Raw genomic sequence first — 16,675 nt, 5'->3', positions numbered from 1 at the left:
AGACTGAGTTTACTACATTTAGATTAGCAGAGAGTTGAACTCATTGAGAACTGTGCTAATAGTTCAATAAAACACATTGAACTCACTTCAAAGTCTGGAGCATCTTTTACTCAAAACTGCATCAAATGGCAGCTTGTGTTATTCCAAATTACATAAAACAACACTCGATGCATGTTTTGGTTGGTTGGATACATCATTTGATTCTACTCCTCAACCAGCCTGCCATCACCACATGCCCCCCTGATTGTCAGCATCCCCTGGTTGAAATCGAGGTTGTCATTTGGAAGAAGCATTGCCCTGGAACAAACATTCAGATTGGAAAACGACATTCATATGCAGAAAGTGTAAATAAATCCCTATGTAATATGGTCTTGCTGACAGAACTATTTCTCACAGCTGCAAGCTTGTTCATTGCAAAAATTCAGTTTCCTACTTGCCACATGAATGCCTTTGAGCATTCGCAAACCTCGTGTTAATTAACTACATTATCCATGTGTTATTCCGCTCCCTTGTTGCCCACTTTAATTGAAGATATATTTTGCTGCCAATTATTGCAGGAACTGAGATCATTTTCTTGGTTCTCAACTGCAGCAAGGAAATCTTTTACACCTGATCATGTGCTAGTGGACATTACTTCTTGTTTTGTTGCCGTTGACATTTGTGGACCGTCACCAGTGCCCAGTTCTTACCTTTGCCCATTCTGTTGGTTTAAAAAAATTACTTGGCTACCAAGATTATGGATAGAGAACCGTGACTGCGGTAAGATTATGATCCTTTCTGAGATGGGGAGGGATGATTAATGGGGTTAAAACTGTTATGTAAATTAAGTAAGCAGTTGCACCAAAATCTTGATGTATTTAGACTTCTATCAATGGAACTGGGAGCATTCCTTTGTATCATTTTAGAAGCTTGCTTCATTCCTGGCCTGTTGTTTTAAAAACTAATTTGCAACATACATGAATGACATGCAATTTTGAGTTGATGCGAGAAACCAAACACGACATTTACCTTTTTTAAGGCAAATTAATTTGTGGTGCTCCTTTACATAGAAAAAAAATAATGTGGGACAGCCATTCTCTGCTTAAGTTTGAATTCCTGCCCTTTAATAGGCAGTTGAGCAAGTGTAGTTTATGACCAAAGTAGTACTGCAATTTAGAATTATGCTGAGTGCAAAGAATATCTACCAGAAATTGAACATTTTTCACTATGAAAAGCACTTGTTCAAATATGACGTTGGTAATCAAGTTCCTTCCCCAATTTGGCCCCTGCACTCAGTTGAATTCCAATGGCATCAGTGTGGTGTTTCCCAAGCCAACCTTTTGATGCAACCTCAAAGCATTCTGAATTATTTGCTGATTTTGTTTTCAGTTTAACTCAACCAGTTGATGCAGTGACCAAGCTTCTCCTCCCTCTCCCCCCCCCCCCCCCCCCCCCCCAAAATACTGAAAAGCAATATTATAGAACATACAGTGCAGAAGGAGACCATTCGGCCATCAAGTCTGCACCGACCCACTTAAGCCCTCACTTCCACCCTGTCCCCGTAACCCAATAACCCCTCCTAACCTTTTTGGTCATGAAGGGCAATTTATCATGGCCAATCCACCTCTGTCTTTGGATTGTGGGATGAAATTGGAGCACCCGGAGGAAACCCATGCAGACACTGGGAGAACGTGCAGACTCCATGCAGACAGTGAACCAGCGGGGAATCGAACCTGGGACCCTGGCGCTGTGAAGCCACAGTGCTATCCACTTGTGATACCGTGCTGCCCCAATATTATTTCAATTAGTTCTGCAAGAACCATAGGGACACTGAGAAATTGTTATATCTTTCAGAGTCATTTTGAAAGATGGCCAATTCTCTCTCTCATTTAAAAGCATCATTTGGTTCAGGCATTTAATTGGCTCAAGGTAGGTTTTCCAAAAAAAAAAATTCTAGTGTGAAAATACATGCTCATTTATTGAAATTGATGATGAAAGAACGTGTTTTAATTGCAGCACAACAAGAGCAATATTTGCAGTTTAATACTGCTGGAGTAGGTAAAAACCTGAATGTGGCTCTTCTGGGTTGCAGCTTTTTTCTCCACTGCTTTGAATCAGAACAGCTGATAGCAACCTGAAAGACCAGCTGCTTCTAATGGACAGATTGTCCAATATGAAAAGCTATACAGAGTGATAGATAATGGATTGCTTGCACTCAGCTATTTGGAGCCGGAGATTCATTTTAAGAGTGCAGTCCAGGTTTATGCCTGTGAATAGGGCAATGGCATTGATAACTTTAATATCCCATTTAGTGACAACAGCCAAAAGCACTTGAAATTTTTTATTTAATATTTTAATTTGTAATTTGGTTTACTTTTAATTTGGTCGATCTCCCACATTCTGTTTAGCAGTAAGATACTGAGGTTGAATTGGTAAAGCTTCAGACTTTGCAAGATGCTGGCACTGCAACCATTGCTGCCACCTGGTTAGACTACTGGGCTGGATATAAATGGTACAATTGTGCAGTTGTGAACTTATTGATGAGTTTGTGAAAGTCCCTGGGAATGAACTGCAATTAGTTTACATTCTACAAAACAATGAATGACAGCAGAAAGCAAAATAAGTGCATGTTCACAATGCTGAGGTCAGGCTGCATCTGTGTGCAGTGGGGGGGGGGGGGGGGGGGGGAATTGGGTCCTGTGGTTTGGATACCAGTGCAGATTCTATGTGTGCTTTGAACTGCAATTGGATTGGATGATTCACAAACAGGTTATTACTTCTCCCTAGTTAGTTGAGTGAGCAGTCATCTGCTTGAAATGTTTTTTAAAATTCTAAATGCAGGTATGATGCCAAAAGAGATGTGCAGTCTTTGCATTAGGAATACAGTAAAGCAAGGCACTTGGGAATGTTTGGCCAGTTGGAAATGTAAAAGACAACCGGAAGGTTAATAAATGTTTCAGGCAGCTATTTCGGATGCATCTTTAAAATGATCACAATTCATGTGTTCCAGACGTGTGCAGTGGGCTATTTGGCCCTGAAGGTAATCACAGTTGAGGTCAATTGTTATTTTTTCCCTTTGCTCAACTCGTATGCATATCACCATGATTGCAGCGATGAGTAGGAAATAAGGATTTTTATGGTTCTCAGCTGACGCCAATTTGTTTAACTGCAATCTTGTTTGCATGGACTTGGTGAGACCTAGCACTTCTGGCTCTGTGTCCCTTGGTGCTGGATTTTGTTGTTGAAAGTTTCATAGTTCATAATCTTTATGGGTAGCGCTTACTATAATACAATTGCACCATTACTAGATTAGCAAACCGATTGAAAGAGGTTGGCAACTTACACTTCCACACCTTATTTGTGTTGATCAAAGCAACTATTTGCTATGTTAGTTTTTGAATAACTGCCAGTGCCCATGTTATTCAAATTGGATAAATTAATTAAATTGAGTTTGATTCCATGTGAGAGGATACGGTCTGAAATGATTTTGTTTGAGATGGTGTGCTTTGCTTGCTGTTTAGAGTATTCTAGAAATATCTGAGATGACAGATATTGCAGAGCAAAAACTGAATTGTGATAAATATGAAGTAGAAATAGTATAGTTCATCTCATGGATTAGAATGGACTAGTATTGGGTTTAATTAAATCTTAACTGAAGAATGGCCCAAGAAAGGTGTTTTCATGTGAAAGGTGTACTGCAAGGGTTATGGTGATTAAAGCAAGAAAGTGAGTTGAGGATTTTCATATTAAATCAGCCATGATCTCATTGAATGGCAGAGAAGATTTGATTGGCTGAATAGCTGACTTATGGAGCCCTTCTCTTGATTCCTTACTTACCAGGTATTGCTGTTAATTACTGTTGCTGCTTGATGACTTGCAGATAATTTGATGGCTTTTGGTGGAACGCAAATTGAAGCAGCTTCTTGCTGATTTTTTTTTTAAAAAGCAGGCAACAAAATGGTTCTCGTTATTTCCACAAGCTCCAAGTGTATGCGTGAATGTTGTTGCCAATTATCCTATTCTGTCGTCAGATACCTTGCGATTCACTCAGTCTTGTTTGGATGAGAGAAAATATCTGACTACAATGGATGGTCGATGGGAGTTTGCATCTGTCTTGCACGTTTTGAGTTTTGATGCCCTTTTATCTACGTTGAAACTGAGGGGCTGGTTGGCTGGAATTCTATTTTTACAGATCCACCCTGAAAGGATGTGCGAATCCCTGGATGCTGAGTATCCATATTTAATACTTAATTAGGTATTTGCCTGAAGCTTAACTGTCAAAGGCCACATCATTTGCAGAAGTTGGTTTAATATTGTATCTAGTTTTTAAAAATATTGACAATTTCATAATTATATTGAGATATGTCTTTGCTCAAATAGGAGAGAACATCAGGATGATTGTGTATTTTTCTACCTGTCCTAAATAGTAAGGATGGCATATTTCTATTGATCAGAATTTATTGTCTTGGTCCTTGATAAATTCATTCTGCTTAAAACTTTGAAAATTGAGTTTCTGCAGTTTTTGTTTTGCCACTTTGTGTTGGTCTTTCTGTTGGACAGTGTTGGTTAGTTCCTTTTGCAAATGTATGACCTGAAGTGGTAGTTTTCTTTGTCCCTTCAGTAACCACCTCGATATTGGTGCTTGTCAGGTTTGTGTATCTGTCAGTCAGAAATTCCACGGTTACTGCTTATATTTTCGTTTCGCGTTCACATTGGTGCTTGGCCACTCGAGTCTGAAATCTTTTTCCAATTAAGGGGCAATTTAGTGTGACCAATCCACCTACCCTGCACATCCTTGGGTTGTGGGGGCGAAACCCACACAAACACTGGGAGAATGTGAAAACTTCACAGGGACGGTGACCCAGAGCCGGAATCGAACCTGGGACCTCGGTGCCGCGAGGCAGCAGGGCTAATCTACTGTGACACCGTGCTGCCACGAGTCTGAAATAATCTTGATGGGGAAGGGATCTGTTATAAAATATTACCTTTCCATGTGATGTTTAGTTAAACCAATTTTTGAACTTGGAATGCTGCTTTGCCTGTTAGCATTCTCTTTAACTACAACTCTAAAAGCAAGGAACAAGTAAACATACAATATTGACGGGCAGTGAATGGCACTCAAAAGGGGACTGACTTGCCAAGATAATATTTCAGTAGAAGTTAAGTTCAGAAATTAAGGAGGTAGTTCTGTATGTAGATTGCCATTTACTTGGGCAAAACTCATAACTTTGGCCACTGGTTTTTTATTGTCTTGGGCACTATCCTATTGTAAAAAGAAATCCTTCTGGAAAAGGTGCTTGGTGGGAGATATTTGACCCCCCCACATTCTTCGGTTTACTCTTCTCGCATAAAGGCGTTTTGGCAAAACTGCAGCACTCGTATTCATGCAAGATTCAGTTAAAATAATTCTGGAAAAGGATTGTGAATCTTAATAGCTTCCAGTTAACAAATAGTTTGGGGAATACCTAAAATGTTAATCTGATATTCTGCTATACCGATTTTGCTTGTAATTTTTCCAAATTGTATCTTAACAATATAATCTGCATGCTTTTCTTCCAAATATAAAGATGATCAAGTGCATACAATGAGCAACAGTTAAACCTTCCAATAGGTAAAACAATGTGACACAACTTTTAAAGTTTCAATTCATGGTGACCGTGAACATGGATAGTATTCGGGTTTTAAAATGCCGGTGCCCTTATTTTAACTCCTTTGTCTTAGGCTTCTAAATATAATTTGTATTTTAAGCTAGTTAGGTAGTCTGGTTCTGGTTGGTCCTTGACTTTTAATTCAAAGCCAATTTGGGCTTAATCATTCTCCATCCTTGGAGGGAGAAATGATCTTGAACATCCATTACTTCTATAACTATCCTCAGTTCTATCAATATTTGAAATGGTTTGCAGATTTTGGGCAGCAAGATGGCACAGTTCGCACTGCTGCCTCACAGCGCCAGAGACCCGGATTCAATTTCAGTCTTGGGTGGCTGCCTGTGTGAAGTTTGCACATTCTCCCTGTGGCTGCATGGGTTTCCTTCCGCAGTCCAAAGATGTGCAGGTTAGGTGGATTAGCCATGCTAAGAATTGACATTGAGGGTGGGGTTGCAGGAATAGAGTGGTCTTTCGAAGGGTAGGTGAAGACTCGATGGGCCAAATGGCCTAGTTCTGCACTGTAGGATGAGTTTCTGATTATGATGGCACTCCATTAAGTTTTGGTTATCCTGTGTACTCTGGCAATCTTTCATAAGCAGTATTAATTTTAAAATGATCTTGCTTAGCGACGAAGCATGTGCAGTTAGCGACAGCCATTGTTGTTGGAGGCAATGGTGGAGCCTGACCTCCTCCTCCGCCGGTGCCCGATCCTCGATTGGGAAGTCACGGAGCATCTCCCCATAAAATGGCATGATTTTGAATTGACTTCATCCTATTAGTTGGTTGTATTTCAGTCCTTCTACTTGTAAACTAGTTATTAGCTTGGAAATTATTATCAAAAAGTCCTGTTGAAAGGTAAGATTTTACTTAATCGCCTTTTTGTTGTCGCTAATCTTGTTCCAAGATTATTTGCAAATTCTTTCATTGCAGTCAGCCTTTGTATTCACCACAATTTCCCCTGAAATTAGGACTCTGTCCGTAACTCTTTGGTCTTTCCCTTTTTGCTTACCATTCTTTTTAGAACGCTTCCATGATGACATGTATAAAGAGTTTTTCAATTTTGCTGGAGCTGTTAGTTTCCCCAGTGACTCTAGTAATTTATGGAAAATCTGTTGGTTCTCCACAAACAAGTAGATTCCTACTGCGATCCTTGCAGATGGTTGATTCCACTCTGGTACATGGAATGCTTGCTATTGGAGCGATGTTCTGAAACTGTTGAGCAAGAAACTAGCAAACTGTTTGAGGCAGACTTGATGAGTTGTAGAAGTGAGTAGTTGTGTGTTGGGGTGTACTGAACTGTTTTGAATGCCTGATCATGTATTGCTTCCCTGATAGCAGATAAAAGGACACAGCGGAACATGTGGAAATAACTTGGGAATTCAAAGAAGAACAACTAGATATGTGGTCTTGTGTTGGAAGCAGTAACAAGAATGTTTAAGGACTATAGATGGAATTAAAGAATCTAGACACTAGATTGAAATGCAAGACCACAGAGTCATAATTTTTAGGTTGTTTCCTGTATTTCATACTGGGAATATTATGATTAGTACAGGAGGGAATACATTAGGGATGTATTAAGTACGAGGAGCAAGGGCTACACATTTTTTAAAATTGGAATGAGAAACTAAGGAAATGATTAATTAAATTCTTCAAAAGATTATGAAGATTGATAAGTATATGAATGCACAGTGTTTTCAGACAAAATTTGGAGATCTGGAAGCTTAAATAAATGGAAGGAAATCAGAGTGCTATATCAGAGGTGGCTCAATTTTGGGCAGAACAGGGAACTTGGTTTTTTTTCAAACAATGATTTGACGATTTGGGAAGGGGCATGTTAGTGAAATTATTCTGTACTTGAGCATGAGGAAATTTTGTTGGTCCAGTGTAGAAAAGGTTGAAGTGAAACTGGATAGATCATGTATGAAACTTTAGAAGACATTTAATGAAATATTTTGAGGTTTTTTAAGAATGAATCAAGTGTGTGGTATTAGAGAGAGTATAGTATAGATAGAAAGTGGTGTACGAACATGAAACTGTAAACGACATGGTTCTGATTGGAGAGCGGTTAGAAATGTGCCTTGGGTTCAATAATAGGTCCACTTTTGCGCTGAATGCAGTTTGGACTTGGCTACGGGGAAAAACAAATCTCAATTTTCTGATGACACGAAGAGCAAGTTCCACAGGCAGTGAGGAAGGTAAAAGAATCAGGAGGTAGGTTACTGGAATGAACAGACATAACAATGCATTTCAGTATGACAATTCAGTGTGGGTTTTTTTTGCATTTTGGCAGTGTACATTTAATGCAAAGGCATTGGGTTGGCATGAACAGGGACTTTCTGGATACAACTGGTATTGGGTTTGCTGCATAGAGTTCATTTGTGATTTTTTTTTTTGGGGGGGGGGGGGATTTTATATTCCAATTAAGGGACAATTTTGCGTCCAAGGAACTGCTATTTGGACCTGGACTGTTTGTTTCATGTTTGAATGGCGTGCATTTAAACAAAATACAAAGTGTTCAGATTTCACGAATGATCTAAAAATAGGGACAGTGGAATGGGACAACAGAGCACAAACTGAGCTAAACAAAATATGCATATTGGCAGAACAGCAAATTAAATTTTATGCAAATACTGGATTGTCTCGCAGAAACGAAAACCATCAATGCACATACTCCTTTTTTAACGAGATAAGTTGTTGAGAAGATCTAGAAATTCTGGTAGAATTTTGGCTTAACAGAGTGGCAACCAGCCACGAGTAGGAATAAATTTGTCTTTTTCCAAATGTAAGGCAGTGGCCGGTGGGGAACCGCAGGGATCGGTTTCGGGACCCCAGCTATTCGCAATATATATTCATGATTTGGATGAGGGAACGAAATGTAATATCTCCACATTTGCAGATGAGACTGAGCTGGGTGGGAGGCTGAGCTGAGGAGGATGTAGAAATCCTTCAGTGTGATTTGGACAAGCTGAGTGAGTGAGCAAAAGATAATACAGTATAATTTGGATAAATGCAAGGTTATCCACTTTGGAAGTGAAAATGGGAAGGCAGGTTATGATCTGAATGGCCATAGGTTAGGATATAGGAATGTGCAGTGAGATTGGGTGACCTCATACACATGAGAACATTTTTAATTTTTCTAGTGTATTGATTAATCCATTGAAAGCTCAATCTTCGTTGCACCTCTCTGGTTACTGCTACGAAATGTGGGTTAGATTTCATCCTATAATGTAGGGATTTTCAAACTGCTGGTCGCGACTCATGGGTGGGTTGCGGGCGGGTAAAGAACAAAGTGTCGGGGAGCTTTTAAGAATACCAGCCGTGACTTCCAGCAGCAGCATGACTCTAAATAGTGGGGATGAGGTGATCATATGGACGACCCCCCCCCCCCCCAGTCTGAGGCAGAGATGAAGGTGATAGCGGACCGCTGTGAACGCTAGACAACAAGGACAGTGGGTAGCATAGTTGCTTCACAGCTCCAGGATCGCAGGTTCGATTCCTGGCTTGATTCACTGTCTCTGTGGAGTCTGCACGTTCTCCATGTCTGCGTGGGTTTCCTCCCACGGCCCAAAGATGTGCAGGTTCGGTGAATTGGCCATGCCCTTAGTGTCCTAAAAGGTGTGGTGGGGTGGGGTTACGGGGATAGGGTGGAGGTATGGGCTTGGGTATGGTGTTCTTTCCAAGGGCCGGTGCAGCCTCGATGGGCCGCATCTGCAGCTCGGTAAGGACCTGTGCGGACTCCCTGCATAACTAGAAGTTGTTGGTGTAATCGCACGCTGGGGTGGAGGGGTTGTCTTTGTTAGTGGGTCCACCTCCATTGAAGTGGCACTGCTCTGAATCCGATAGTGCAGTTGCACAGCAGGTCCGCACGAGGCACAGTTCTGTTACATTGGCTCCCGCTCATCTTCCAAGCACATGAATGTTTTGCCCAACAAATAAATAGTTCTGAGTTTCAATTGACCCAGTATTTATTTGTTACCTTGATTCTCATCCAATCCATGTATTCCTGAATCATGGAGTTTTACAGCGAAGCCAGTATTCACCCACATGCTTATCCTGGCTCTAAGCTATCTTTTTTGTCTCACACCCTGCATTTTCCCATGAAATCATAGTACCTGTACTTCAATTGGATTATTGCTTCAAATATATTTGAGCCTCAACGTTCTCTGATTTATTTTGTAGCCAATTGGAACTTGGAAGTGGTTGCTTAATGGTTGTTTTTGAAGAAAAATATATAGAGATACATGAAGCTGCCCAAGAAAGGATATGAAGATGACAAAAATTTGAAGCAGCAGGTTAAAAGAATTATCAAGAATCTAATTTCCTCCTCTGGTGGACCGAATCCAACTCAAACCAGTATAGTACCGTGTAGGAGAAGATTCCACAGTCATACCAGAGAATTGTTTTAGAACCAGGAAACTTGACTTTGTTGCTGTCTCCTATTGTACCTACATTGGACAGCATGTTCTTTTACAGGTCCATCACATTGTGCTTGTTCAGGTTGCATGATTTAACACTGAAGAAAAAACAGTAGTTTAAATATTAACCTTGGAGAATGTTAGAAATTGTCTTGTTATTGGGGATGGATGCAGTCGTGTGACCGTTTACCAGTATGGTTAGCCTCTGGGAACAAATTTGTGATCTGATTGTCTGGTTCATTAACACTTGTTATCCTACAAAAAAAACATTGGAAAGAGGAGCTGATGCTCATTCCTATGCTTGGAAGGTATACTTAAAGAATCATAAATGTGCAGGATATCATGGTTGATACCTTAATTTGACATATGTTTTCTGATCTATGGATTAAATGAATTGTATTTCCTGGAGATTTTCCAGTGCAACTGATTGCATATTTTGCCAAGAGACAGGTGGCATGCAAAGCAGCTTTTTGCAGTGACTGTCTCTGTACATGTTACTTCTATTTTCCTCATTTGTAATGATAACTAACTCGATTAAAACTATTCTTTACCGACTGTAGCTGAGCACAGAATCTGGCGGTTTGCTGTGTTTTCTTGTGTGCCGGTTTTATTATTGCAGGTAGTTCTGTTCATGTGATAGTTGAACATGTGGCAGATACTGTGCAAACATGCAAAAATGCATTTGCTCTAAAGTCTTCCAATACCTAAAGGATAGATTTTCTTTGCTTGTGCAATTCTCTTAACACTACAGGGAGAGAGAGACACACTGCCACTTGTAGCACCAGTTTCTTTAAGAGACGGTGTAGCTTATCACCTTCCCTTATGGTAAACTGAATCAGCACATAGTGAATCCCTCATTCAACATAATCTCACCAGCAACACACAATTGGGGCTGTGAGCTCACCGTCAGAATATGGCAGGAGTTAACATAACAAGCAGTTCCAAGGAGCGAAGGTCAGTCCGTGTTGAGGGAGCATTGGACTGTTGGATGGTCAGTAATGAGGGAGTAAGAAACTGTCATAATGGGAATACGGAGTTGAGTTGTTAGGTCTGGGGGAGGACTGCATTGTCCCAGGGTCAGCAGTGAGTGAGTGTGATCTGTTTCCTGGTTAGTACTGAAGATTTGGAAGACATTTATAGGGCCGAATGGTCTCCTGTGCTGTAACAAGATGATATGGATAAAGTAGACATGGAGCGAATGCTTCCTCTTATGGGGCATTCTAGAACGAGAGGTCATCTCAGGTTTAAGAGGGAGCAAATTTAAAGCAGAGATGAGGAGAAACTACTTCTCCCAGAGGTTTGGTAATCTGTGGAATTCGCTGCCCCAGAGTTTGTGGATGCTGGGACAGTGAGTAAATTTAAGGAGGAATTAGACAGATTTTTAATTTGTAATGGGTTGAAGGGCTATGGAGAGTGGGCAGGGTGGTGGCACCGAGGCAGGGATGAGATCAGGCATAATCGAATGGCGGACCAGATTCGATGGGCCAAATGGCCAACAATCTTGTGAATTTACGAACATGTGTTGAGTTCTTAAACAGTTGAAAACACACATGCCTGCACAGTTACTCCGACCAGATCTAAGAAATACTTGGCTCTATCTGCTTGCACAACAACAGTTTTTGTGCCTGGTGGTTGACCATGATGACTTATGTTTAACATTCAGGGTAGTTCTTGCCCAATATACTGAATTGTTTATCACGTGCCTGAGCAGGAAAAATATATTTGATGTATAACCACTTTTCTTTGTTTAATTTCAAATGGAGTTTTTTCATTGAGCTAAGTATGCTTATTGACTGTAAATGCACAAAGGCAAATACTTCTAATGAAGGACTAGTCAAGAGGGCGGGTACTTTTGCATTCTTCTCGAGTGCTGTTTTGACTATGGTTTTGTGAATAAATATTGAACTGGGCACTGGGAATACTCCAGTACTCTTCGAACCCTTGACAGTATATCTGCCTGAACAGTAAACTGGGTGCTGGGTTAATGTTTTTTCAAAGACTTGTTTTTCTGTTAGTTGAGTGTGAATCTAGATTGTGCTCGAGTCTTGGAGTGGGGCTTGAATCCGCAACCTTCTAACGTGGACAAAACTCTCAGGTGATGGATCAAGATGAGGGGGTTGGATTCTGATTGGCTGAAAACCTAGCTATACGTCTAACTATAATTTAATTATACCAAATTTATTGCTAAGTGACAACTCCCACAAGATGATTGCATTGTTATTGTCAGCTGTGAATATTTATCTATTTCAGATTATTTTGTGTTCTGATTTTCAAACTTGCTTTTTTTTCAGTGAATGATAGTGTCTAGAAAGGGTATGTCCCTTAAGGAGAGAGGTGCCAATGTCCAACCGGCCTAATTACAATACAGGGGGGTCACTGCGACGTTCACAGAGGAACACTGCCGGGGCCCAGCCACAAGACGAAGCAACAGGAGGAAGGCAAGTAAAATAAGTATATATATTTTAAAAATGTTTTTTTTTCCCAGAAAAAATGTACTTGTGCTTTTACGCTATGCCTAGGCCTATTGGTATTTTGGAAGTTGTCTGTCAATATAGTGCAATCAAGTTCCTAGTGCATTGACACAACTGTCCTCATTTTACACTAAATGGGCATCAATTAAATGAAAAATGGCAATTGGGGAAGTAAAAAGTGCACTTGAGGAAAGAATTATATTAATTTTGCATTCAATCTCAAATTTAGTGCTGCGTTGATAAACAATAAACACCGAGCATTTACTGATTTTGATATGGTGCTTTCAGAGTGCAGTTTTTAAAATTTTATTTGGATACCGTTGAAATAAGCAAAAATATACACGGAAATTCGTCATGGATTCTGCAACATACCCCGTCCCGTGTCTTCATGGTATCTCATTCTTCAAACATAGTAGATTGTTTTTTTGATTCCCTTTTGATTTCTTTTGCTATAGGCCGCAGTCAGAAGAGAGGAAACGGAAACCGATTCCCAGTAGGCCAACTGCTAAAGCAACAAAACTGCAGTCAGACACTACCTCTGGGCAGTCCAGAGGGCGTGTGTCACGAAGGTATTAGATTTGCTTAATGGAAAATTTCACGACTATGTTGGACAGAAAATAGTTAAACTAGATGCCTTGAGATCCTTCAATCTTCCAAAAGCAAATTTATTCAACAGGTGTATTTTTTGATATTCTGAAATAAAAATGATGCCTTACTGATTAGAATCTCTGTCTATGGGACACTTGCCATGTTTCCTGAGTTCCATTTTTATTCAATTGGAGAATCATGACCACATATTTTAGGCAATATGTAAATTCCAAATTTCCCAAGTTATTTTAATTTTATGCCCTTGGTTGCATTATTCTGCTGCTTTATTTGGAGGTTGATTTCTATTCCATGTTTTTAGTTTTAAGAGAGCACTACTTCCCCACTCTGTAGCAGGTTCGTGAACATTGAAGCAGTAGAAATGAGTTGCAAGTGCTGCCGAAAGGTAAGGAAGCACGGGGAAGAGCAGGAATAAAATGCTTCTAAATGAGTCATTTGCAAGTGGAGATTTTGAGTAAAATTTGTGCCCTTTTACATGTACTCTACCAGATCCTGCAACCACTGAAGCATTGTTGTGAAGCAATGTAACAATTGGATTTAGTAACAAAATATGATTACATTATCTCGTAGCTTGCAATTTCTTAGCAAGAAGAGAAATCTCCACAACATCTGCTGGAAGTTTTCAGTCTCTGCTTCGTTGGAAATGATTTTCATTATTGCCCTCCCAATAGGGAATTGTCTTGTTCTGGAGGTGATTTCCAATTTGTGACTTTTTCCCACCTCATCACCAGTTCAAAAGTTTTAAATTTAGCTGTATTTTGAATACTTTTTCTTTGCAAAAAACGTTATTGCCATTTATTTTTTCAGACCCAAGAGACGATCAATGCCAGACTTCGACATCTGCATTGTTTTACATTTGTCACTTGTACAGCAACACCTAGATAATCATCATTGCAAAATTAAACCAAGATTGGGTTTGCCCTTGCCTGTTGGGAAATTCCAGGTTGTGATTAACCCTTAGCTTACTAGGTTTGGTTTCTCAAATTGTCTGCTACTGTATAACTGATGTAGACTGGGCACTCCAAAGAAAATCTATATAGCTCTACTCCAGGAACAGTAAGTTCCTATAGTTAAACCCATTTTACAGCCCTTGTAGATTTTTTCGGAGGTTTTCTGTTTAGTTCAACTGGATTAAGGAAGAACGATTGCTTGCTTATCAAGAGGAGATGAAAATGAAATGAAAGTCGCTTATTGTCACCAGTAGGCTTCAAATGAAGTTACTGTGAAAAGCCCCTAGTCGCCACATTCCGGCACCTGTTCGGGGAGGCTGGTACAGGAATTGAACCGTGCTGTTGGCCTGCCCTGGTCTGCTTTAAAAGTCAGCGATTTAGCTCAGTGTGCTAAACCAGCCCCTGTAAGCAGATGTAGGAGATGTAAGCAATTGAGTGCTTGGAACAAGATTGCATACTTTCCACAACAGTTTTACAATTAAAGATGACTGCATATCGTATGCATTTGTGAAATAACACCATACATTATTATTAATAATTATTAATAGCTTATTGTCACAATTAGGCTTCAATGAACATAGAACATAACAGTGCTATGAGTCCCAGTGTCATCGCACCCTCGCAATAATAATAATCACTTATTGTCACAAGTAAGCTTCACTGAAGATCCTAGTCGCCACATATCCGGCGCCTGTTCAGGGAGGCTGGTATGGGAATTGAACCCAGGCTGCTGGTCTTGTTCTGCATTGCAAAGCAGTTGTCAAGCCCACTGTGCTAAACCATACAAGTGGTTTAATGGTTCTTTTTTGTACCAAGTTCAAAGTATGCATATGCATTTGTTACCCTGTGGAAGCAATAAGTTTACAGCTTCATGGTCAAGCTCACTGCATTTGAAAATTAAAATAGTTATTGTAAAATGCTTGCTTTGAAAATCCAGTCCTTGTCAAACGTCTGCTAGTGACTTAAGGACTCTATTTAGAGGTGTAAGTAGAACCATTGCCATAGATACACATGTAATCTTTTAATATTGTCATTTCAGGAACTCCAGGAGCTGTAGCTCTTCATCTGTTGCTTCTGTGACACAGCAAGAAGATCGAATTAGGTCAGAAAGACCCAAAGCTGGACAAACTAAAAGGGACGGCTCCAAAAGCAGTTTGAGAGGTGTGAAACGAGGTCCAAGCCCTGATTACAGCAGTTCAAACTCCACCTGCTCTGCAAAAAGGCCCAAAGCAATTCAACCCTCAGAGAATCCTACCGAAACACACAAACATAAGGTGCAAACGAAGTCCCCAAAGAAAAGGAAGTCTGTGCAAGATCAGCAGATAAGAACTTCTCAAGCAGCCTCCACGAGTAAGACACAGAGTAGAAAACAGACTGGGCCTCCTGGTGCCTCCCCCTTTCAGAAAAGGAAAAAGATTGAAACTGCAACTTCTGTAAACAGTGATTCTGTGACTGACGCGATCAGTGCTGAAGAGCGGTCTGCTAAACCAACCAAGCTGGCTTCAAAATCGGCGACCTCAGCCAAAGCTGGGTGTAGCACTGTCACTGATTCTTCATCCTCTTCTGCCTCTACTTCGTCATCCTCTTCTGCTACCGTCTCTGCTGCTGTGCCTCAAGGAGCCAGGCTAAAACAAGGAAAAGATCAGAATAAGGCTCGTCGTTCCCGCTCAGCATCTAGCCCCAGCCCTCGCAGAAGCAGCCGAGAAAAAGAACAGAGCAAAACTGGTGGTTCCTCTAAATTTGAGTGGGCTGCCCGTTTTAGTCCTAAAGTTAGCCTGCCGAAAGCAAAACTGTCACTCCCGGGGTCTTCCAAATCGGAGACTTCAAAACCAGGCCCTTCAGGCCTGCAAGCAAAGTTAGCTAGTGAGTTGATTAAATTACTTGATTGTATTTTGGATTAGACAATGTCAAAAAATTTAACTTTTGTATTCCAGTCCAGTTTTTGAAACTGTTGAATAAAGAACAATACAGCACAGGAACAGGCCCTTCAGCCATCCAAGCCTGTACCGGTCATGATACCATCCTTGGCCAAAACCCTCGGCACTTCCTAGTGCCGTATCCCTCTATACCCATCCTATCCATGTCGAGATGCCTTTTGAACGCCGTTAATGTATTTGCTTCCACAACCTCCCCAGGCAACGCGTTCCAGGCACTCCGCACCCTCTGTGGGGAAAAAAAAAACCTGCCTCGCACATCTCTAAACTTTGCCCCATGGACCTGAAACCTATGCCCCCTGGTGTCTTGATTGCATTTATGTAAGCACTTTGCTATATGGATGAAATGCTAAAATAACCCAAATCTGAATTGGTGAGTCAGCTAAATTTGGCCAGTGTACAAGTTCTGATCTATAATTGTTGCAAGTAAAATATAATCCTTACTGATGTGTACTGCTGTTTTTATTTAAAAGCAAAGCATGCGCTTTCTTCCATAGCATGCCCCGGGTCATTTTCTGTACCAGACAAGGCAAAAACATTGCAGTTGTATGACTTAATTTTGGGGAAAACCATTCATTTAAGCACCGTAAGACATTTGACCCTTAAAGATACAATTGTCGTGCTGACAATTGATGCTGACCCTCCAGCTTTCCTAGGTAAAGGGTTTGAGCT

General features: G+C 40.5%; 1 protein-coding gene across 16 annotated transcripts in view; it reads left to right on the top strand.

Moving 5' to 3' along the window:
* Positions 1–16,675, top strand: part of trip12 (thyroid hormone receptor interactor 12) — a 172,686-nt gene that overhangs the window by 49,108 nt on the left and 106,903 nt on the right. For all 16 annotated transcript variants that reach the window (XM_072473935.1, XM_072473934.1, XM_072473937.1 and 13 more), the window contains 3 exons: positions 12,334–12,480; positions 12,969–13,082; positions 15,109–15,932. In XM_072473935.1, the coding sequence (XP_072330036.1) occupies positions 12,383–12,480; positions 12,969–13,082; positions 15,109–15,932 (1,036 nt within the window). In that variant the 5' untranslated portion in view covers positions 12,334–12,382. The remainder of the gene's footprint in view (positions 1–12,333; positions 12,481–12,968; positions 13,083–15,108; positions 15,933–16,675) is intronic.

Source organism: Scyliorhinus torazame, chromosome 14 (genome assembly GCF_047496885.1).
Source record: "Scyliorhinus torazame isolate Kashiwa2021f chromosome 14, sScyTor2.1, whole genome shotgun sequence".
NCBI classification, from domain to species: Eukaryota; Metazoa; Chordata; class Chondrichthyes; order Carcharhiniformes; family Scyliorhinidae; genus Scyliorhinus; species Scyliorhinus torazame.
Note: the sequence above shows the minus strand (reverse complement) of the source record. Positions and strands in the feature narration are given on the sequence as shown.